Source organism: Taudactylus pleione, unplaced genomic scaffold (assembly GCF_031769625.1).
Source record: "Taudactylus pleione unplaced genomic scaffold, aTauple2 ptg000372l, whole genome shotgun sequence".
Classification (NCBI taxonomy): domain Eukaryota; kingdom Metazoa; phylum Chordata; class Amphibia; order Anura; family Myobatrachidae; genus Taudactylus; species Taudactylus pleione.
Genome location: NW_028284773.1, coordinates 17,750,908 through 17,775,798, shown reverse-complemented (window position 1 = coordinate 17,775,798; position 24,891 = coordinate 17,750,908). Strand labels below are relative to the sequence as shown.

The 24,891-nt window shown below is 43.9% G+C and overlaps 1 protein-coding gene across 1 annotated transcript; it reads right to left on the bottom strand.

Annotated features, from left to right (window-relative positions):
• Nucleotides 1-697: 697 nt before the first annotated feature.
• LOC148508323 (fetuin-B-like) lies at nucleotides 698-24,494 on the bottom strand. The gene is made up of 7 exons (XM_088444769.1): nucleotides 24,201-24,494; nucleotides 20,997-21,107; nucleotides 17,313-17,400; nucleotides 13,112-13,272; nucleotides 11,191-11,298; nucleotides 5,703-5,798; nucleotides 698-1,240 (listed from the first exon to the last, which is right to left on the bottom strand). Exons 1-7 carry the CDS (start codon nucleotides 24,417-24,419, stop codon nucleotides 698-700), a joined length of 1,326 nt encoding a protein of 441 aa, XP_088300895.1. The 5' UTR covers nucleotides 24,420-24,494.
• Nucleotides 24,495-24,891: the final 397 nt, after the last annotated feature.

Below are 24,891 nucleotides of genomic sequence, written 5' to 3'. Positions count from 1 at the left end.
CAGCAGCCGCACTGTGCGTGCGCAAGCCCCGGAGCGAGAGAGAAATTCTCTCGCTCCGGAGCTCACTACAAAAGGGGCGGCTGTCGATGTTGATCGACAGCTCGACCCATTTTGTAGGCGTGGCGGGGGCGTGGTTTCACAAACGGAGGCGATCCTTAAGGAACACCTGCCGTTTTGTGGGCAGCCGCAGCAGTGATGTCAGTGGGGAGCTTCCTGCTTGATCAGAGCAGGAAGCTTCCTGGGGCTTGCGGTTGCCGAGACCCAACCTTAGCCTCTCGTCGCAAGCCCCGATGGTCGCGATGGTCTTTACCATCGCGACCATCAACCTGGTCGGTTGCTAAAGCTGTGGGTGGCAACCCACAGCTTAGCTAGCGACCAGGAGGCCGCACTTGAAAAGTCAAGCGGCCGCCCTCATTCAGAGCGAGCGCTCGCTTCTTGCGACCGCCTCTGAATGAGGGCCATTGTCCATTACATGAATAGCTTCTATGTTTGCACTTGTTACTCTGAGACATATGATTTAGCACTGCAAGACAATGCATCAATAAACATAATGTGATAAGTATTTTCTTTCTTTATTAATATTGAACAAACAACATGAATACATTCAGATTTTTAATACACTTCTACCGATTACAGCATCATGAGAGTATAAAATATTATATTATAAAACAGAACCTGAAGTTGGTCTGATGTGTTTCTACTTTGGAATTCGGGTTGGCTCTTGTGGTACTTCTAAAATGGGAAGGTCTTCTATAACTGGAAAATTCTTGGATAGGCCAGGGCATTGGTCAGATGCTGAGGCATTGTCAGGGAAAGGGAGAATAAAGGATTTAGATGGTTTCCCCTTTTTGTCTGGTTTCGATCCTTTTCTCTTGTTGTCTTGTCCTGTAGGAACCACCGAGGGTGCCACATCAGAAGTGAGGTAGGTAATGGTTCCAACAGTTTTGGGAAGATCTGATGAAGGACCATGTGCCCTTTGGGGAGGGGAGTGATGATGCTCATGGGTGTGTAAATGCTCATGGTCATGCTCGTGCTCTTTGCTTTCACTGTGATCGTGATCATGGCCATGTTTATGGCCATGTGCGTGATCGTGCTTGTGTTCATGTCCATGGCCCTTTTTATGCCCATGTTTCTTCCCTTTTCCTCGGTCACCTTTCCTTCCATGGTGATCTTTTTTGTCACCATCAGGTTTATCAGCAGCATGGCCATCCTTATGGGGCTGCTCTTCCCTTATAGCAGCCTAAACATAAAAATCAATGTTATCAATAAAGCCATTGAAGAACTGATGCTATGTAAAGAATATTTCAATTTACCACTGTCATACTTTATTATATAAACCAACAAGAAAAACCAACACGAAAAAAGAAAAGAAAGGACTCTTTTTGGGGGCACACAATAGGTATAGAGAGTAGGCCAGCCAGCCTATTAAAAATTAGCTTTTATTATGTTTAATTAAAACTAGGACTAGACTAAGAGCAGTTGCACCATTTGGTATGAACGAATATATCAACTTTGGTGTTTTTCTACCATCTTGAATAACTGTTCCCTAATACATCCTAAGATCCACATTATTTCATCTTACTTGTTCTGCTATAATCCATGGCAGTATGTTCATGTATATAACATTAATTGTTAAGTAATTACGCTAAATAAATGTATTTCCCTCACTTACTTGTGACTTCACCTACCATCACACATCCTATTTAATCATCATACTATTTTAATCACATCACTGTATTATACTCTATTAATAGATTAGAGTAGCTTATCACCATATACACTCATAGTCAGTCAATTATTATACGGACTCACAGCACCTACTTCTATTTTTGTTTAACTTTCATTTTTTGAAAGTTTCTAGTTCACATCCCTTACACTTACACATATTTAATTTATATTTCTTTTTCCCTTCACTGTTATTTATTTCAACACATCATACCATATTTATATCAGCATTTTCACATTTATATGCACTATAGCACAGGTTCAACAAATATTGATCAACACATCAACTGGTGAATGTACATATGAGGATCACATTTTCAATATGGACACAACGATATCGCAGGGTTTTTTCTCTTCCTTATAAAGACACACATATATTTTTATATTATATTTTTTATATTTTGCATTCTTATATCAATCACATTGAAGACAATTATATTTCTTGTTCTTGTCTTATTTTCGGATATGTAGCATGAACAGCAATTTCTGATGGACTGATGACTCTGCAATGCCGAGGCAACAGAGTCAATGCCCATCAGAGTCAGTACATTTGCATTATCACATTATCTTTCTGCACATCAGTATACAGGTCCTCATTGCTCACCAACCATCAATGCCTATGGCATATGGTTGGCAGTAGCATGGGTCCCTGAGTATATACTGAATAGGATTTTTATATATATTTTTCATTATACTGTCACATCTATACTTCCTTTTTTCTTGTTCTCTGCAACTAAGGGCACTCTCGTAGATTTTCAGGGAAGGCATCTGCGATGCTTGTCATCAGGTGCCTTTCAGCTGATACAATGTAACAGCAGATGCTCTATTCTCATCCTTGATTACTTTGCAAGCACGCTCACAAGTCATTCACTGCAGGATATAATGACATGCAGCAGCTGCTTGCTTGGCATAATTACAAGGAGTAGACTATTTTTCATTATTATAATGTCCCTATCAAAAATGTACATACAGGCTTCATAATATATAATAAATTAGTTTTTGTGTTGATTAATAATGTGCTCAACAAAGAATTTATAGGGCTTATTATACTTAGTTTGTATTTGAGTGTAAACATAATAAACTTTTAAATTTTTTTATTTTTATCAAATAAAGTATTAGTACAGAGATATGTATATTTAATAATTTATTGTTCATTTATAATTTCCCTTCCCAGTGGTATTAACCATCACTTCTATGATACCTATTGTGAGCTTTAAATAAACTAACTGTATTATTGTTACCATTATGATAACAAATGGCATTAATCCAATTCTGCACATTATCGTTTTTGCAGCCTTTTTATTGGCCTTCTGCAATGTTTATCATATACTGACTTCAATGTGATTGGCCATTAGACTCCATACATCCATTTGCCATATGATATGCCAATCAGCTATTTTGCTATGTGATTGGCTATCAACGGGTACTAATACAGTGGGCTACCACTGAGACCATTGGGTTGGAACTGTGAACAAGCCGTTCTAGGAAAAAACGCGCATCAGGCACTTCCGGGTCACGAGATGCGCACACGTGACTCCGGTTCTCCGATCACACAGCGGCATGCACTTTTCCCACTGACTACTATAAAAGCTACACGTCCGGACAGCTGATCAGGTAAGTGGCGTACACCCCCTGCACTGCCTAGCGCATCAGGGCAGACGGCCACTGGTCCTGACAGCGTACTATCTTATACATACACACATTGCTGGACCATTGCTATCTCAGCAGATCTGATCATTTACATGAACATTGTATATCATGATCTCCATGCTAATATGTGATGTTTATAAACAGCAATACAAATCAAGGTGTATTTCAGATGACTCACTGTTAGTTACCATCTGGATGTGTATAGCTCAGAGTGCATGCAGGCATTAGGGAATTATTCACCCTATTTAGAACAATATATGAATCTATTCATTCCTAAAATTATACGCCTAGACTGTAAACCATCGGCGATATACTATTTTGTGGCTATTTGCAACATATATTATTTCAATTGACCGTATTATCTCGCCTGGCTTTCAACATTTTTTCATTGGAGGGATGCTTTTTCCTTGATATGTGTTATACAAATGGCAATATATTGATTTGTGGCTGTTAGTACATAACTAAACCACTATATTTAGCCTAAATAATTCACATTCTCTATATTTATAATGGGAGAGATGCATCCCCCGTGATTTATGTGTAAAATAATTGTTTGTTTATGTTGTATGTTGATTCTGTTGCTCTTTTTCCTTTTTTTAATTATACATAATAAAAGCTAATTTTTAATAGGCTGGCTGGCCTACTCTCTATACCTATTGTGTGCCCCCAAAAAGAGTGCTTTCTTTACTTTTTTCTTGTTGGTTTATATGTTGTAAACAGACTCTGGGGAGCACCAAGGACTTACCTATTAATGGATCTGATAGACCGAGGTCTTATGATCATTCTTGGGAGTATTTTAAACAATTGGTTTGTAAATCACCTGTGTAGTCCTTTATAGGGTATTTTTGAGAGATATATCATCCTTGTCACAGCGGCAGTATATTTTTCAGTGCAGTTCCCATTCCTTTCTTTTTTGGAAATTTTATTATATGTAATTATATTAAATTACTCCATTAATATTAAACTATATTCACATACTTGGACCAAGTTGATCATAAAACTGTTTGACTGTGGCACTCCTTAGTCCTGTGTCACTATCTGTATACAAACAGTCCCTGCTGTGGGTGCAGCCATCTTGGATTGTATCACATGATCTATTTTGACAAACTAGTCTCCAACAACTCTGGTCCCATGATTAAGGCAGCCTATTAGTGCACATTGTACCCTACATCAAACCAGGAACTGCTAATTGCACATTGCCAGAATTAATTCCTACAGGGATCAATCTCCTGACGCTGGTCCTGTCTGCAGTGACTCCAGTCAGTACTGCAAAGTGTATCTGATCCAATCTTTAGTATATGCAGTCAGCATTGCTAAGTGCCTCTGATCCTATATGCAGTATATCCAGTCAGCATTGCTAAGTGCCTCTGATCCTATATGCAGTAAATCCAGTTAGTATTGCTAAGTGCCTCTAATCCTGTATGCAGAATATGCAGTCAGCATCGCTAAGTGCCTCTGTTCCTATGTGCAGTATATCCAGTCAGCATTGCTAAGTGCCTCTGATCCTGCATGCAGTATATGCAGTCAGCATTGCTAAGTGCCTCTGATCCGATGTGCAGTATATGCAGTCAGCATTGCTAAGTGCCTCTGATCCTGTATGCAGAATATGCAGTCAGCATCGCTAAGTGCCTCTGATCCTGCATGCAGTATATGCAGTCAGCATTGCTAAGTGCCTCTGTTCCTATGTGCAGTATATCCAGTCAGCATTGCAAAGTGCTTCTGATCCTGTCTGCAGTATTTTCCGTCAGCATCACCAAGGTGCCTCTGACTTCAATGACTCGTCTACTAAGCCAGCTAGGCCCAAGGGTCCCAATTTGGATCTACAAAGCCCGGCATTCGTGACACGGTTGGCCCACTTATTGAAATCACTTGTTGATGAGTGCCAGTAAAAACTGCAATCAAATAACGAAAAACCGCTTATATTGTGTGTCACCATTCAACCACAATAACTACACCCTACAGAGACTGGCTGTTCACCCTGTGCTGGAGGTGGCTTAGGGCTTATTCTTCATCATGTTTTGTTGGTAATGCTGTTATGTCTATTGTACTTATCTGCTCTTTGTTCTGCTGCCATTTTATATTCCCATAGACTTTTCTACAACCATAAATCTATGATATAATAAAGCACCTAAGAATGTTCTAGAAATATAGATCAATTACTTCTTTCCAGCCAGAAGCATTCCTACTATCAAAGACATTTTCATCCCCCTAGAACAGGTAGATCCCTAAGATCATGGCTAGTCCATCCAGACAGAATATATAAAATACATGATATTAATCTGATATACAGTATGTTAGTTCTACAGTAATACGCTCTCATTTCATACCTCTGGTTCAAATATATCGCAGGTGACATTTTCCACTTTCTTATCATTGGGTGTACTCCAGTGTGCTATAGCCTTGGTCTTGCAGTAGCCAGTGTGCTGGGGGAAAATAACATTTCATTAACATGCATTTATATGAATATTGATAATAAAAATAGTAATAATAACAATAACACCAGCTCTTTATATCAACATATTTTGCATCCAATTTTGTCCATAAAACAATGTTTTTTAGAAAGAGTTCTTTCCAGCAACGGATTTTATCTAGGGGCTGCGGGACTGCAACCCCCCCAGTAAAATCTGCCACTCGCAGGGACTGCTTACCTAGCAGTGACAGTGACTTCTCATTGGAAGCACTCCCTGCTGATCGCAGGGGGAGGTGTTTTCTCCCCCTAGGACTGCCAGTCAGGACTGCAATAGCAGAGAGCCACTCCCCTGCTATTACAGCAGCCCTACCTGGCTTCTAGGGGCTGCAGCTGATGCAGTCCCTACAAGCCAGCCAAGCAGTGTTTGACTTAAACCACGACCCCTATTTAGGCCTCATCCCTGTCTGACATCAGCCCTGCCTCCTGGTAACATCACCTGTCAATCACTGGGATGGCAGGGAGGAGAGGGCTGCATAGACTGCAGCCAGACCCTCCGGCCAGACAGGTAAGGAGCCCCCGCTGGTTCTAACTAAAAGCTAAACAGTCAGGGGCGTTTTTATAATTGGTGCAGCGTTGCAGAAATCATTGGGAAAATGGCCACCGCAGCAATTTCCTTGGTGATTCAAGCATGCGGAGTAGAGATGTCCCGGGAATACGGTGCAGACGCCATGTTCCCGGAGACCTGCACATGTGCAGTAGACTCTGACAAAATGCCAGAGTCTACTGCACCGCCGGAGAGGAGGGGGCAAGATTGGAGCCTGCACACGGGCCCCCTCTTCTCTTTAAGTGCCCCTGTAAACAGTATATGTTTTAGTATAGAAACACAAATAGAGTATGAGGGGAGTTGAAACTAAAATAGATGTAAATTACTCAAAACAAAATTAGACAGAAAAAACCGTATGAATGTGCATCTATACACTTAAGGGGTATATTCAATCGGGCGCGAGGTTTAGCGAGACTAAATCCTCGCGCCCAATTTCAGAATCCTGTGGGTATGCGCGCTCCCGATACCCACGGGATTCAATTTAAAAAATAGTGGATGCGGGGTTTTCATCATTGAAAACCTTGCGCCATGTAAAATTAATTTAAAAAAAAACACTTACCTGCGCAGGGTTCTCCACGGCTCCTGGTGGCTTCCCCTCTCCCTTCTTACTGGAGAGGGGGCTGCTGGGAGTCCCGGGGAATGGTGGGAGGGGCAAGGGCTGCTGGGAGGTTCCGGGGGGACCACAGTGAGACTTGGGGGGGGGGCACACTGACACCGGGACACACGCACAAAACACTTATACATACACGCACACACACGCATACACTCATACACACTTACATACAGCACACACACTGACATACTTACCGCTGCTGCAGAAGACCTGGCTTCCGACGCTGGATGAAGAAGAAGATGCTGGAGACAGCGATGCAGAAGGTAAGTAATTATGGACTAATTAAGCTAATTGGATACTTCCAATTGCTTAATTAGTCCTCAGGGTGGGTGCCGCCGGGGTGTCAGAGCAAGTCCCAGTGATTTCTCCTAAAATCAACAATTTTATGAAAAATCACTCTTGCTCAAGAGGTGCGTAAATAAAAACCTCCCGGCGCGTGTTGTAAAACAAAACACGCACTTAATAGAGTAGCAAACAACCCGCACCTGCAGGAAAAACCTTGCATGTGTGGGTTTTCTGCTATTCTCACAGCCTATTGAATATGCCCCTATGAGTATAATGGTTTACTGAAATTCATCATCATTGATGCAGGGGCAGATCAAAAGATGGGGGGCAGTGTGTAGTCTCCATGTATGTTTCCGCTAGACTTTGGCACTGTCACAGAGTCTACTGGACAAGAGCTGATATCCGGGAAAATGACGGGGCTCCATTTTACTAGGGATGAGCGGTTTGGAATCTGTGGAATCCGAACTGCTCCCCACCTGACTCGGATCCCACTGCGACTAGAAGACTGCTAAAGCACGCAAGACACTAACTATATTAATTACCATGTTATTTATGTAGTATGAATATCTATTAAAACCTAAATATGTACACATCTAAAGAACAAAGCTCAGCTACTGGAAATAAGTTGTTCTCAACCAGTCTTAGAGCAAAAGCAAATGTTAAGTATATTGTATTTAGTTTAGTAATGTTCTTGGCAGTAGTGCATAATTGTATTTAAATTTGGAGCAGTGAATCTATTCAGTGCTCCTTTCGGATCAGTGACGGGAGTGCGCATGCACGACCTACAGATCACGCATGCGCACAAGAGCCCTGAATCCGCTGGAAGGAACCAGACAGGGGTGGAGGGATCCGAAAGGATCCCTCTTCGCGACCCGGGACTCCTTCCCATAAAGAAGGAGCGGGTATCAGGAGCATTCACCATTGAAGATGGTGAATGCTCCTTCACTCAAGCTCTGAAAATATTATATTTTCAGAGCTTGCAGAATTCTGTCCCCATACTAGTGTGTGGGGACAGCGGGCCATTCCGCCAGAGAAAGGTAAGCAGGAGATATCTGTGACATCTCATGCTTTACCTTTGTGATGAATGGCCCGATAACTTAATTTTTACAATTGCTTTTGTAAAATTACTGCTTTTATAAAAATTAAGTGATGATGAATAGGCTATACCTAAACACCGTTTAGGTATAGCCTAAACTGTTCTACCTAAATTGGGAAAATTTGTAGCTGTGAAATATGTAGCTATATTGAAGGCTACAATATGACCTAGGTAAAAACTAGGGATGAGTGGTTCGGATTCTGTGGAATCCGAACCGCTCTGAACATCAGGATCCGAGTTCACCCGAGCCGCGGCTCGGGTGTTCCCATCTGACTCGGATCCCACTGTGAAGCCAATGTCATCCTCCTGACATCGGATTCTCCAGAGAGTTCGGCTCTACAAAAGGCGCCAAGACCGGGACTCAGCGCCATTTCTCTCCCAATGCTTGCAGGCATGGAACAAGGAGTTCTGTGCTGCATGCATGAAGAAACAGATGCATGGATGGATCTCCGTCCGTGCATCTGTGTCTAATAAAATTGAAAACCTGTGTAAAAAAAAAAATGGCGTTACCTCCTCCCCCAAAAAAGCAACCGGCCCCAGGCTTTAGTGACCCAGTGCTGGTTGTGCAAAATGTGGGGGACAAATTACAAGGGGTCCCCCGTACTTCAGCACAACCAGCACTGGGCTAGTCAGAACCAGCCCTGGTTGGCAAAATACGGGGGACAATGGACATAGGGGTCCCTGTACTTTGAGCAACCAGCACTGGGTTCTGTGACGGTCCTGGTTCTGGAAATAAGGGGGAAAAATGTGTAGGGTCCCCCTGTATTATCCAGAACTAGCACCAGACTTTTTCAGCAGGGGGCTAATGCCACAGCCAGGGTAGCCCTTTCACCATTGGGGAGCTGCCGGGGAAAGTTCAAGGGCAATTGCTCACGATATCGAATCGTAAGCACATCGCATAGTGTGTAGGCACCTTCACAAGTGGCTGTGCTGGCAAAGTGACTGTGTATAGGGAGCACACTGCACAGTGATGTATGCTGCGCTATACTCTGCTGATTAAAGTGTCGAGACTCACAAGTGGCTGTGTGTTCAAATTTTTTTTTTTTTTAAATTAAAAAAAACTTTCAAGAAAGTTAAATGTTTAAAAATAAAAATATATTTTTTGGTGCTCTAGCCCACTGTGTATACAAGCACTGTGACTCAATTGAGCAGTAGCCCTCTGTGTTTATAAGCACCATGACTCAATGGGCAATAGCCATCTGTGTGTATAAGCACAGTGACTCCTTGGGCAATAGCCATCTGTGTATACAAGCACCATGACTCCTTGGGCCGTAGCCCTCTGTGTGTCCATAACACACAAGTACTGTGACTCAGTAATGAGTGGCAGTGAGTGGCAATGTTTCATAGATGTGCTTTAAACTGCGGTGTTTGACGCTTAGTAACCATGCAGCCTTTGGCCAATAATTGTGAAAACAATATTATAAACTGTGAGGTGGTCTAAATTGACTGTAAATGACTGGAAATTAATGTTATTGGGGTTAATAATACTCTAGGAACAAAAAAAGCCCAAATTATATATTTTAAGTTTTTTTTGTACATTTTTGTAAAAAAAATCCAAAACCAGTCACGGCAGGTTTGGCAAATCCAAATCCAAAGCCGGACGACGAATCAGAACCAAATCCAGCAAAAATGGTCTGGCACACATCCCTAGTAATAACTATTATTATACCAATGTGTCCCTACCAATAGCAGAAACACTTCCTGCATGCAAAAGAGGTGTGAATGTGAGGACCAATCACATGCTGCAAAGTCTTCTCCTGCTTGCAGAATTCAAGGATCAGAGTTGGGATATTGAGCCTACTTCATATATATAGAAAGAATATTAGTGAATAATATATTACAGTGTGCAATTTTGAAGGAGAGTTAGTTGTTCACACAGACCTGTCAAGCACAGTGCATATGACCAATTTACCAAAGTAACTGATGGTGCTGGGACAGAAGAAATAGGACATGCTCTACCTTTTCCCTTCTCCTCTCTGGCATCTCAATTATCTAAAATTAAACATTCATCCCCCTCCTTTCACTCAAAGACATTTCTAGTGGGAGTGCAGTGCATTCATGCAGTCAATGTAGCAAAATAATAAATGACTGGATGGTGATGTCTTCCCACCAGCATGATCCACCAACCATAGTTTTACCTACTGCTTTAGATGCATAAACATTTTATGCTGTTGCTTTAATCTTCCAATGTAATGATGTTTATCCTTAAAATAATGTGCTTCCCCTTTTTGGGACCTACCAAGGGCCCATTGTGGGCACAATAAAATGGAATTAGTATGTATTACCTGATGCTGTAGGCCCGCAGGGGTGAAAATCCTGACAGCGGATTTAGGTAAGTAACCCTAACCCTCTCCCCACCACCTAACCCTCCCTTAAGGGTGCCTAACCCTAACTCTCCCTAAGTGCCTAATCCTATCCTCCCTTCCCCATTGCCTAAACCTAAGTCTCCCCGGGGTGCCTAACCCCAACCCCCCCTTCCCCTAGCCCTCCCGGGGGGTGTCTAACCCTAAGTCCCCCCAGGAGCCCTGAAACCTAGCCCTCCCCCCCCCGTGGCTGTCCACACCCGGCGCCCGGCTTACCTTCATTTGGCATGCCAGGCGTCGGGCGCCCGACTTAGGTATAATGACGTCTGTCATTAGTATCCTGCCGGGATTTGAGAGTTGAGAAGCCATCAGTCAGCATTTCGACCATCGGCTTCCTAACTGCATCCCCAATAAAATATATGGTTTTGCACAGCTGCATTATACCCCTCACTGCATATGCCTAGCCTTCTAGATACGGTAGGAGGCTTATGAATATGTACTTACCGCAAATTCACAGTCTAAGGGCGTACACTGGGACAGGTCTTCATCTGACTTATTACAGGTAGATTCGTGAATTGTAAACTCCACGTGGTAGGCTTGTCCTGCAACCACCTTTGAACAATTACCACAAAAATGGAAAAAAATATAGATATTAAGTAGTGCTGCTATAATGGAGCTACTGTACAATATTTTGTATTCTGGTGCAATTGAGTGATCCTGTTACATTAACAAGGGCATATGTGTGTCAGGGGTAGGTAACAGGGACTTCTATAACCAGGTTTATAACTAGATATTTTTGGGTGTGATAGCAAGATTTTGTATGGGCTACATGTGACAACCAATGTGAAAACACCTTTATACGGAATACATATGTTACACTGCCGGCCGCATCTACCCCCTAACTCTCCTTTAGGGTGCCTAACCCTAACCTCCCCCCCCTGTGCCTAACCCTAATCCCCCATCTAAGTGCCTAAACATTACCCCCCCTTTCCCCACCATTTAAACCTAAATCCCCCGGGGGGGGATGCCTAACCCTAAGTTCTCCCCGGGGCTGTCTAACCCTAAACCTCTCTCCCCCTAGCCTAAACCTAACCCCCGGGGGGGGTGCCTAACCCTAAGTCCCCTCTCAGAACCCTAAACCAAACCCTCCCCCCACCACACCTGTCCGCTCTCCGGCGCCGGTCTCCCGTCGTATTCTGTAGGGGAGATGCCGGTGGTCGGCATAGCGACCGCCGGCATCATAAACGCATACCCCTTTATACATCTGCTTTTAAGAGGACTGGTTAACCCCCAGCTGTGGACTCTGCAACAGCTGTTACCCCCCCCCCCCTGCCCATAACTGTGGTAGTTATACCTATGCTTGACATTTTACCTCTTTGGGTACTCAATGCATTTGAAAAACAGAGCAATTGCTCCAAGGCTGCCTTCTTTGCTATATTTAGGGAGTATGTCAGAAAAATATAAAAAAAAGCAGACACATTAGCCTCATACTAAACAGCACTGGGCCTCTTCCCTGTTTCCCCCAGTTATGGGGGCTGGGATAATGTGTAAAAGTGTGAAAGCATTAAATAGGATTGTGGAACTACAAATCACAGCAAGCTGTAACAGCCATTAGCTACTTGGGCATGCTGACATCATAGTGTATCTTCTTGCCTACTTTCCTGTAGCAATCCAAAAATTACTCAAAAGTAATCCAGTGGGGCTAAGAAAAAAAAAATTAATATGACTCACAGAGCAGCTCGTCTCTGATTGGCTGGAGCATGATAGACTACATCATTTTATTTATGTTTATTTTACATATAATTCAATATACCTATATGACACCTTTATTGCAAGTTTATCAGCAATACATGATTTACTGTAACTTATATACATTTTCTGCAGTGTTCTTTCCTTGTCTGATATTTGTATCATTACTTCAATCGGTTTGGGTGTAGGATGTCGGCGCTCGGGATCCCCGCGGTCAGAATCCCGACGCCGTCATCCCGACAGAGTTAGGATACAGAAACCTTTCGGTAAGTATCCTAACCGTACCCTTGCCCCTACTCCTAAACCTAACCCTCCCTCCCTGTAGCCTAAACCTAACCTCTGCCCCTAGTGCCTAAACCTAACCAACCCCCCCTAGGGCCTAACCCTAACCCTCCCCCAAGTGCCTAAACCTAACCCTTGTCCAAGTGCCTAATCCTAACCCCCTCCCTAACGCCCACTACTTACCACCAGGATGCTGGCGGTCGGGATGCCGGTGCCGGGATTATGACTGGTGTCGGGATTCCGGTGCCGGTATTCTGAGCCCGGATTTAAACTACTGTACATACCCTTCAATAATTTGTTTTTTACTATTAAATCCTTAAATAATTTAGAGATTGCAAATTAAATATTGTTTCAAAAAAGGAAACCATAACGTGAGTTTTCATTCCATATCTACCTGTTTAGCTCCTTTTGTGATGTTTCCAATAACAAAATATTTGTTGATGTTACTCTCTGTGTTAAACTTCTCCAAGCTCTTCTTTGCAACCTCCTGAAAGTCAGAATCATTCAGAGGTTTGGAAAAAAGGCAACCACCACAACCAAAATGTCCTCGATCACCTGGATTAATAAATAAATAAAATTATGACTGTACATTGATTATATAGAAAACTCACTCATTTTATGGTAGCAACATTAACTTGGTGCATATATTATAAACAGTGATCAGCTACACAGATAGTAGTTCACTTTTTAAAGAAGCGCTTTTTTATTATTTTATCTCCTTATTTTATTATATGTTTTTGTGTTTCCTGTATGGTCAAAATAAAAACGTTATTTACGGAGATTCTCTCCCTTTCTGGTCTGAGGTTTGCCATTTGTGGTATATGAGGCCGGACGGTTGTTGCACATGACCAGGAACACTGAGGAGTGACATCTTTACATGCACTATCCTATGCACTATCTGGTACGCAGATTTATGTATGTTCACCATTGATACTGTTTGCAAAAACTATACACTATATCACCTTTCTGTGGGCAAAATTGGAGCCCAATCTTCTAAGGTTATATACGGAAGTTCTGTCCTTTGGAGAAACTCTGAAAAAGTTGCCACTACATACTTCCTGATTCTAGAAGGAATACCTGAACATCAGATAAGCTTATATTTGGTTATCTTTTGGTACGCATAATACTTACTATTTCGAGCACTATTTGAATTTATCTAATTTACTACACTATCAGGCACACGTCTTTGTTCTTATTATTTTTCAGCACACTGTTCCTCATTCTGCCACGTGATTATTTTGAAGACTGCAGCCACCTGCTATTTTCAGGAGTGTTTTTCATGACTTTTTTTCTTCAATGTTTATGATTATTTTCATATAAGGAATTTGAAATTTGTGCGTTAGTTTTTCACTTTTTTATTTATTTATATATATATATATATATATATATGCGCTATTTTTTAGCAGGAACTTAGGCCCTGATTCAGAGTCGGACGCTCTTTGTGAACGCTCGCTCTGAATCTGGGCGGCCTGTTTTTTTTCTAATTTGACCTCCTGGCCGCTTGCTGAGCTGTGGGTGACCATCGCGACCATCTGGCTTGAGACGAGACCCTTGTGGTAGGGTCAGGAAGCTCAACTACTGACATCACGAGTGATGTCAGTAGGGCCGCACTCAAATGGCAGACGTTTCTTTGGGAACGCCTCCGTTTGGCCAGCCACCCCCCCTCCCCGCCTACTAAACAGGGCGAGCTGTCGATCAACATCGACAGCCACCCTGTTTTGTTGCGAGCCCCGGAGTGAGCCATTTCTCGCTCGCTCCGGGGCTCGCGCACGCACAGTGCACACGCCTGGCCATCGACCTGCTTGCGAGCGCATATCACTTGCGAGCGGTCTGAATCAGGCCCTTAGTTCCTGAACCTCTCATTAGCTATGACGTAAAGTCCTGGGCCAAACTGTATTTTCCATAAGATAAGTGCCTTCTATTGTAAATACTAAATATATGTATATATAATATGTATACAAGTATATATAATGTATAGAATTGTTTTTCTATAGCTCCACCCACAGTTCCTGAACCTATTTTTCCAGAGAAATAGCCCTGTATATAATATTATTATTATTATTATTATTATTATTATTATTATTATCCTTTATTTATATGGCACCACAAGTGTTCTGAAGCACCTTACAAAGTACATAGACAAATAAGTGAACTAGCAACCAGTGACTTACAGTACAATACAATGCAGGACAAGGACAAGGTTTATATACATTGCTGCATTGGCGATCATAAAACTCAAATAAGCAATAGGGCGTAAGCAACCAGGTGTAAGGTGTCCGAGTGAGGAGTAGGAGAAGCACAAGAGGGTTGAGGACCCTGCTCCTGAAATCTTACTTTCTGAAGGGGTGGGGCAGACAAAGAGGTGTGACACACATGGGGTAGACAGGAAGGAAGAAGCATGTAGAAGCGGGTTAGGATGAGAGCTGGAATGCTTTAATTAAGTAGTTTGTCTTGAGAGCCCGTTTGAAGATTTGTAGACAGATGGAGAGTCTGATGGGGAAAAGGAGAGAGTTTCATAGGTAGGGAGCAGCACAGGCACAATGGAGAAGGGAGTGGAAGGAAGTAATCAGTTGGAAGGAGAGACAACATGCATTTGTTGAGCGAAGAGGTCGGATGGTAGTGTGAATTGAGATGAGGTCAGAGATGTAAATGGGAGGGGAATGGGTGAGGGCTGTGTAAGTGAGTGTAAGAATCTTGAATTGGGTTGTGAAAGGGAATGGGAGCTAGTGGAGGGCTTGTAGGAAAGGGGAGGCAGATGTAGTATAATTGGAGAGAAAGATGAGCCGAGCAGCAGTATTGAGGACAGATTGGATTGGAGAGAGGTGAAAGTCAGGGAGGCCAGATAGGAGGAGGTTACAGTAGCTCAATCTGGAGATGGCCAGTGAGTGGATAAGGGTTTAAGTAGCATCCTGTGTGAGAAAGGGTCTAATCTTGGAAATATGTTTGAGATGGAAATGGTAGGACAGCGAGAAGTGCTAAATGTGTGGTTTGAATGAGGAGGAGGATTCCAGGATTACTCCAAGACAGCGTACTTTGGTGCTCGAGGAGATAGATTGATAATGAAAATGTGTGAAGTGCGGCTATGCGGAAAAGTGGGAAGATGATAAGCTCCGTCTTAGACATATTAAGTTTAAGAAAGCACTGGGACACCCAGGAAGAGATAGCAGAGAGACATTTGGAGATATAAGTAAGGAGAGGGGGGAAAGGCCAGGGGAGGAAAGGTAGATCTGAGTATCATCAGCATAGAGATGATATTGGAGGTCAAAAGAGCTGATAAGTTCACCTAAAAAGGATGTATAAAGAGAAAATAGGAGGGGTCATGAAAGGTAACTTTGGGAACACCAAATGTAAGCGGAAGTGGGGAGGAAGAGGCCTCATGAGATGAGAGAGAGAGAAGGAACGATCAGAGAGGTAGGAGGAAAGCCAGCAGAGAGCATTGTCATTTAGACAAGGGAGTGAAGGATTTGCAGGTGGAGAGGGTGGTCCACAGTTTCAAAAGCAGCAGAGAGGTCGAGGAGAATGAGCAGAGAGTAGTGGCCCTTGTAATTGGTAGCAAGGAGGTCATTGGCGGCTTTCTCGTGAGCAGTTTCAGTGGAGTAAAGAGAACAGAAGCCAGACTGAAAAAGGTCAAGGAGGGAATGGGGGGAAGAAAGGAGGTAAGGTTGTTGTAAACAATATGCTCAAGGAGTTTGGAGACAAAAGAGAAGAGAAAGATGGGTTGGTAGTTGCAGAGAGTGATAGGATCAAGTGTAGAGGGAGAAAGGTAGCAGAGGAGGCAGGAAGGGATAGGGCCAAGGGGGGGAGGTGGAGGATTGGATGAGGGCCATGACCTCTCCAGATACAGGGGAGAAGGATGTCAGAGTTGGTAAGATGGATGGGGAGGGGTGGTCTGGGAAAGGAGGGGGGGGATGCTGAAGGTCTGGTGGGATATGATGTCCTGGTTCGTAGAGTAAATATTAGATGTAGGTGGCAAAGTCAAGGGCAGAAAGCAAAGAGGGGAGGCGAGGAGGTGGTGGGTATGCCCGCCAAGAGCCAGGCCTGGGTAAAAAGGGGCATGGCCTAATTGAGGGAGGCATGTCCATGTCCCCTTAGGTAAAAAAAAAAAGTTATGCTGCTGGCGAGGGAGGCACAGTGACCCCCCCCAGCCCAACGCATAACCAGTGGGTGGTGCGATCAGCTGTGGCTGCTTCTTAGCAGCCGCGAGCAGTCTCCCAGTGCAGCCAGCACACAGCAGTGTGTGCTGGGCTGCTGTGATGTTAAAGGGGAGGGGAGTGGTGCCGTACACGGGCCCCCGCCGGGCCCCTCTAGTAAGGCCAGGCCCGGGTGATTAGTACCCGCCCCCGCCATTACGGCGCCCCTGGTGATGGGCAGAGGGGGGAGTTAAAAGTGGCAAAAAGATGCCAGGGTTTGAGGACTGAGAGGAGAAGAGGTTTTATATATAGTATATAGTATAATATAGCAGTCTGTGTAATAAAAGTAAATTAAGTTTTCTCTTTATTATACAGAAAAGAGGAAAGTGATACCGCTAAATATTTTCTGTGAAATTTATTATATTTTAACATGGACAATCAGTATGTGAGCATGACATACCATACCTGGTCTCAGATCACATTCATAATTGTGGAGATGAGCAATTCTCTTAGGTTTACTCATTTGGAATGTAACTTTGCACTGTCCAATAACCTTTAACAACAGAACATGAATGACAATGAACATTTTAAAACCATAAATCCAACCCAACTCCACCTATTTCCTTAGAAAGTGTATTTTAATTGAAAGCAAAAACATGATTTATGGGAACATACTGTGCCAAATATTTTGACATTTGGCAAAAGTAAATTTTCTAGTCTAGAAAAAAACATGTTGAAGAAAAGTTTAAAAAAGAAAGAAGACTGAGGTGTAGTTGTAAGGCACACTTACTGCAATATGGAAACAGTTCAGGCACACATCCACTAAGAGATTTTATTGAGCGATTGAACGATAACGATATAGTTCATTAACCATTTAAAAATGGTTAGCAAATTGTGCACAAAAATGTCTTAAACGACCAGCGATGCGCGCTCCTGCTGGTCATTTAGACATCTATCATCGTGCAAACTTGCTGTACAACCTGCCGATATCGTCAGGTTCAGCATGTTTCCAGATGATTGATGTTCATACACTGAATGACTGTCTGTCTGTGATGTGCTTTCACTGAATCAGCAAACGACTGCAATGTCGTAATCGTGCAGTCTTTTGCCTGTCGTTTAGTGGATGTGTGCCTTTACAGGGCAAACAGTGGTAGGGCTATCAGTCTGATTCCATCCAGGGGACTATGGGCCTGATTCAGACCCGCTCGCAAGCACATAGCGCTCGCAAACGGGTCGATGGTGGCCCAGTGCGCACGCGCAGCATGCGCACTGCGCGTGCCCCGGAGCGAGCGCAAAATGCTCTTGCTCCATGGCTCACTGCAAAAGGGGCGGCTGTCGATGTAGATCATCAGCTCGCCCCAGTTTGTAGGCGTGGTGGGGGGGTGGCTTCACAAACGGAGGTGTTCCCATGCGAACGCCTGCCGTTTGTGGGCGTCCCCACTGACATCACCAGTGATGTCAGTGGGAGAGCTTCCGGCTCTATTAGAGCCAGAAGCTCTCTGGGGCTTGCGGCCACAAGACCCTACCACAAGGGTCTCGTCGCAAGCCCGATGGTCGCGATGGTCTTGACCATCACGACCATCATCCTGGCCGCTCGCAATAGCTGTGGGTGGTCACCCACAGCTATGCGAGTGGCCAGGAGGCCGCTCCAAAAAAAAACAAAAACGCCCTGATTCAGAGCGAGCGTCCGTCTCTGAATCAGGCCCAATCTCTCTGTTGTATGTGTCCTCTGTGCTTGCATGGGTTCCCTCCAGGTGTTTCAGTTTATCCCCAAAAGTTAATTAACTCCTGACACAATTAACCATAGTGTGTGTTCAGATGGGAAAATGTAGCTTCAATGAGGCAGAGACTGTAAATGATTTAACATGCTCAATAAATACAGCTTAATATAAAAGGTTTGATTTAAATATAAGATAATAAATAAATGGGACATTGCATTAAATACAGGTGAAAAAAAACAAACGTATGAATTCTACACCAATTTGATACTAATGCTTCAGCAGGGGAGTATCATCAGAGGAGGGGGAATCGTGTGCGGGCCTGCCCCCTACACCATCGCAGGCACTGAGAAAGCTGAGGCACTGTGCCAGAGTCTAATGTACCTGTATATACACTATCTCTGAAAAACTGCTGCTCAGTAGATCTGATTTATCTACTAAGCAGCATGCGCATTGACACCACTGCCATTGTGAGGTGATTTCTGCAGTGTTGGCCAAAGGGTAAGTATAGTCAATGGGTGCGTGATGTGAGGCCCCTTTGACTCAGGGTTCCATGTGTACCGCACACCCTGCACCCATTATAGGCCACGGTAATTAAGGAATATTAGTATACAGTCATTTCAACTTGAATCACTTTTATGGTTTGAGAGCTGCACTAACTAATTAGGGCCTCTCGTCTATTACTAAAAGACTAAAATTGTATGTCATATGGAAAGAATATTCATATGTTTTAAGGAAAAGGGAAAGCTATCATGTAAAATATGGCAGACCAGGTACCTCCCTCATGGAGTGTTCAGTTCCTGACAACATTGGGAAACCTCCACTGTTATGGAGCATCAGATCTTAAGCAAGACTAATGGCACAGTTTTTCCTAAACTGCTCCTGAGGGAGCACAATGTCACATTAAGAGGTACAAATAAGAGTATGTGGAGGAGGGGGGCAGAATAAAAAAAAAATGCTGTTTTGTCTGTGCAATCCTATTGTACAAAAAAGTTACTTTTAAATATGATTAACACATGGCAATTTATACCCCTTTCAGACAGAAAACCAGTCATACATTTCTAACCGGTAATTTGCTGATCAACACAGGTTTTTTTCTGTATGAAAGGGTTAACCCGGGTCTAAATTCCTGGGTCTCCGACCCAGGAATCTACCAGGGTTGGAGACCCGGGAATTTAGACCCGGGTTGATGCTTTGAGACAGAAGAAATACCTATGTTTCTCAGCAAATTACCCGGTAGAAATGTATGACCCGGTAATTTGCACTTCTGTCTAAAGACGGGTGCTGGCAGGGACCAGGGTCATAGAGAGCGCCGCTGGGCCCCGGTAAAGAGAGGGGGCGTGGCCTAATTGAGGGAGGCGTGGCCACACCCCCTTGAAGAAGTTGGGGAAACAAAAAAGTTTTTGCAGCGCCGCGAAGCGGCACTGCACGCCGGGGAGGGGGCGCTGTGAGCCCTCAGCCCGGCGCAAAGAGAGAGGGGGCGCGATCAATGTGATCGCTCTCCCCCTGAGGCAGAGGAGATTGCTGTGGGTGCTGCTTATCAGCCACTAGCAATCTCCCACGTGCTGGGCTGCTGCGAGGGAGGGGAGGAAGGGAGGGGGGGCGGCGCCAGACCCGGGCCCCCGCTGGGCCCCTCTGGAAGCCCGGGTAAAGTGTACCCGCTCCCCCCCCTCTCGGCGCCCCTGGCAGGGACCAGTAAAATATCCCGGCACACAAAAGCTGGGTAAAAGCCGGCGTTTTGCCATTTTCTGTCTGAAAGTGGTATAACCGAATTCTTCATAGAGAATATTTGTCATTCATATCAGTCCCTGCCAGGGGCAGAACTATGGGAGACAATGGAGGCGCCTGCCGCCGGGCTCCAGCTCTGAAGGGGCACCTCTTCCATTGTCCACAACATATTAACCCCACTTAAGGCTGTAACTATGTACCCGGAGTGTACCGTAACGGCCACCCAATACAGCGCACCTCTTCCCAGCACCTGAGAAGCCACCATACACTAGTGGAGAGCTCCATGTCAGACCATCAGCTGCTGCCTTCATCTATCTATAGCCTGTCTGCATGCAAATAGCTACAATACAGTGTCAGTGGCTGTAACGGGGGGGCACCAAATTATAACTTGTCTCCGGGTGTCTGGGATGAACTTACGCCACTGGTCCCTGCCTCAATGGAGTTTAAAGCCTGAGTGCTAAAACATACAAGTGTGCACACACTAGAGTTAATTTATGTCAGAATCCATTTAACATACCAGAATGTATTTGGATTGTTGGAGAAAACCCATGTAAACTTCATACAGATAAGGCCCTGGTTGAGAATTTAACTCATGACCTCAGTGCTGTGAGTCAGTAATGCTAACCACTATGCCACCATGTTGTCATTGCCTTGGGAGACATAGCATTGAGCAAAATGATCTATTATGTTCTTGTGCACTTACAGATTCATGTTGGTATTTGGCTGTACAATCTTTCCAAAATTTTCGGCTCAGAACATGGCATTGGGTCTCCAACACATCAAGTGTTATGTAAAACACTGATCCATTTTCATCCTATAAAATAAAAACACAGTCACTTTAAAATCTCTTATACAATTACCTCGCTTCATTCTAAATAAAAATATACTTAGTAGAAATAGTTACGGTTTGATGAGGTTTAATCGTCATTATTTTTAACACTCTAAAATGTTTTGTGCTATGCATTCACTAGCGTCACAGAAATGTGGAAATGCAGACATCAATAAGACATACTTGCCTACACTTCTGTGTGTTCTATAAATTGTGTCATCATAGTCCTGCCCCTCACTGTGTGATGCCATAAAGCACTGTGATGATGCAATTCACATTACCACACCCCAAAGTTACGTGGAGTTATGTGGCGTAACTAGGGTATTTGGAGCCCAGGACAGCTTAAAAAATGGAGCCCCCCCAAAGTATGTGCATGCGTCGCAAAAGTGGGCATGGTCACATGTAACAAGGGGCGGAAGCACTGGAAAATGGGGGCGGTGTTTGTAACTCTGTGCGCTCCGCACTACACAGACTTAAAATAAGTGTCCTGGATCGCGGAAAGCAATGCCCTCCCCCTGGCAACGCCGTACCAATGGCGCCCAGGGCACGTGCCCTGTTTGACCCCTCCACGATATGTCACTGCGTAGACTTCACCTCCCGGATCTCCCAGAGAAAAGGTCCCAAATGTAGGCAGTTACGTAATGTAATTAGAGATGAGCAGTTCGGCTTTGCTGAAAACTGAACACACCCGATCGTTGGGGTTTGAACCGAGTCCTGGATCGGATTTAAGTAGTAGAAACGAGTCTCGACTCGGGTCTTCTTGCCAAGTTCGGAACTCAAATCTAATAACCGGATCTTGTGTATTTTGGATTGCACTTAAGTACCTCCCTCATGATTTCAGGTGCTGCAAGGTGGTTAAAATTGACTGGAAATTAATTTTATTGATTTTAATAATACTATAGGAACCAAAACAGGTCAAAGTTACATGATTTTAGCTGTTTCTTATCATTTTTTGAAGAGAACCAAAACCAAACCAAAACACTTAGGGGTAGCTTTGCCAAAACCAAAACATGATGATGATTTAGAACCAAAACATCTCTAAATAAATGAAACAAACACTGGAAAGAGCCCAAATTTACACCCACATCCCTATGTAAGGTTCTGCACTCACACTTTGCACCATTCATTTACACTTCTCTCAACAAGTGCAGTTGAAGGTGACTTTGCTAAATTTAAAAAAGAGCCTTCAAACACAGGAGTATCAGATGTGTAAGAGGCAGTCATAATGCCTCCTCACTCTTGCGCTAAATGAAGCTATACACAAGGTTGAAAACGATCTGAGATGAAAGGAGAGATTCTATCGGGGTCTTTTATTTACATTCATTTGTGCACAGTGTAGCTTCATATTTTTCCACCTACCTACAAACCCAGGTAGACTTCAAGATTGCAGAGGCATCTCCAAAGACCATATAGTAGGCATGCACTTGGAGGTGCTGTGGGCGTTCCACAACTGCATGACACCAGTGGCGTAACTACGGTATTTGGAGCCCAGGGCAAGTTCAAAAACGGAGCCCACCCCAAGTATGTGCACACACCGAAAAAGTGGGCATAGTCACATGCCAGAAGGGGCATGGCCACTGAAAAATGGGGACGTGTCAACATGACACACCACCGTTTCTCATAACCCTGGGAACACTCCTTTCCATATGCCCCTCTTGCAATGCCCACTGTAGTAGTGCCCCTTATGCAATGTCCCCAGTTGCAGTTCCCCTTATGCAGTGCCCCCAGTAGTGCCCCTTATACAGTGCCCCTAGTAGTGGTCCCCCCTATGCACTGCCCACAGTAGTGCCCCTTATACAGTGCCCCCAGTAGTTGTCCCCCCTATGCAGTGCCAATTATACAGAGCCCCCAGTAGTGGTCCCCCCTATGCAGTGCCCCTTATACAGTGCCCCTAGTAGTGGTCCCCCCTATGCAGTGCCCCCAGTAGTTCCCCTTATACAATGCCTGCAGTAGTGGTCCCCCCTATGCAGTGTCCCTTATGCAGTGCCCCCAGGAGTGGTCCTCCTTATGCAGTGCCCCCAGTAGTGTCCCTTATACAGTGCCCCAGTAGTGGTCCCCCCTATGCAGTGCCCCTTATTCAGTGCCCCCAGTAGTGGTCTGGTCACCCCTATGCAGTGCCCCCAGTAGTGCCCCTTATACAGTGCTCCAAGCAGTGGTCCCCCCTATCCAGTGCAGCGGTCTACACTACACCGACTGAAACCACTGCCCATGACCGCGGCCGGTGGCGCCCCCCCGTGCTACTGGTCTGATGGCACCCAAGACACGAGCCCTGGGTGAACCCCCCCCTAATTATGCCACTGCATGATACAAATGTCTACTTTATTTTCTTAGGTTTGAGATTGGCCTAATACATGTAGAGTAAAAACTGGGTGAGATGAACTGTGACTAATACCAGCAAATTGGGACCAATTTGCCAGTATAAGGTATACATGTGTCCCATATCAGCTGCTACACCCACTGCTCCATGGTTACACCCATGATATAAGATTGGGTGTGAAACTTTGCCAGAAAATTTTTTGTGGACCTCATGTCCAATTTTGAATTTCTGCGGGTATGCACGCTCCCAATACCTGCGGTATTCAATAAAAAAATATATGGAAACTTCCATTTGCTTAATTAGTCATCAGGAAGGGTGTCCGATGGGTTCTGGAGCAAGTCCCCACAATTTTTCCTTAAAACAACAATTTAAGGAAAAATTAGACTTGCTCTGGGGCTGCGAGAGAAAAAAAATGGTGATTTCTATAGAAATCACTGCAGCTCATTGTCTCTCCTTCAATTGAATAGGAAAAACCCAGAAGCTGTGGGAAAACCCCCATGTCATAGAGGTTTTCTTATTATTTCACTCCAAATCGAAATACCTCTAAGTAAATGTAAGTAATTGAATAATGTTCTATTTTGCTAAATTTGCCCCAAACCAGCTAATACATAACATATATTACAGCTATCTGCAGCTCAGAAGACAGACCTATCCAGGCAAACTATGTCGGATATCTAAGATAACTGAGAGACCAAAACATAATGGCAATAAGTATACAGTAGGAGCACCTGAGCTTACATTTATACTTATGTCATACTCACATCATATTGTTCTTGCACATTGGTAATCCGCCTGAGTCCAAGCACAAACCCATCTTTACGGTTGGCATTAAGCTGGCGTAGAGACAAATCTGCAGCACCTTCTACTCCAGGTTTACTGCAAGAAATGGAAGTTAATGTAGGTTCTGTTGCTCCTGTTCCTCGCCCTGCTCTTACACAGAACAGCTGGGCACACAACATCAGTAATATTGCGCCCTTCATTCTTCCTACAATGAGAAAGAATGAGACTCAATTGGTCTGGTTGTCACATCAGTTGTCACAGTTCACTGCAAAGAAGCAATGTATATAACTTGCTTATATACATTGTTATCATTTGAAGTGATATATCACCTTTTACCCTTTGAAACTGACAGCAAACAAGAGAGTCAATGATTAGGCGAATGTCCAACACTATGTTGCAAAGTCAGGCTGAAACCTTAAGCACAGAAATCTAGTATTTGATTTTGTGTTAGTCCAGCTAACCTTGGCACAATGTGCTCAAGGTTGGTTACTTCTTTATTGAGAACAGGAAAATACAAATGTTAGAATTTAAAAAGGACAAAATGGGGAAAAACAGTGAGAAAGCATATGCTGGCTTAGATTGTTGGATTTTTAACTAAAAAATGAAATAGACCCAGTTCTGCGCTTAGTATTTAACTAAGGTTGTTACTCCTACACTCCTAAGTGTGGTATG

What these genes read in the sequence shown, in the direction of transcription:
- LOC148508323 (XM_088444769.1), bottom strand. Translation starts at nt 24,419, where the DNA reads ATGAAGGGCGCAATATTACTGATGTTGTGTGCCCAGCTGTTCTGTGTA. An exon ending in CCTTAGACTGTGAATTTGCG is followed by an intron (nt 5,799 to 11,190) that starts GTAAGTACATAT and finishes ATTTTCCCCCAG; the next exon opens with CACACTGGCTACTGCAAGAC. An exon ending in GCGATATATTTGAACCAGAG is followed by an intron (nt 1,241 to 5,702) that starts GTATGAAATGAG and finishes TTTTATGTTTAG; the next exon opens with GCTGCTATAAGGGAAGAGCA.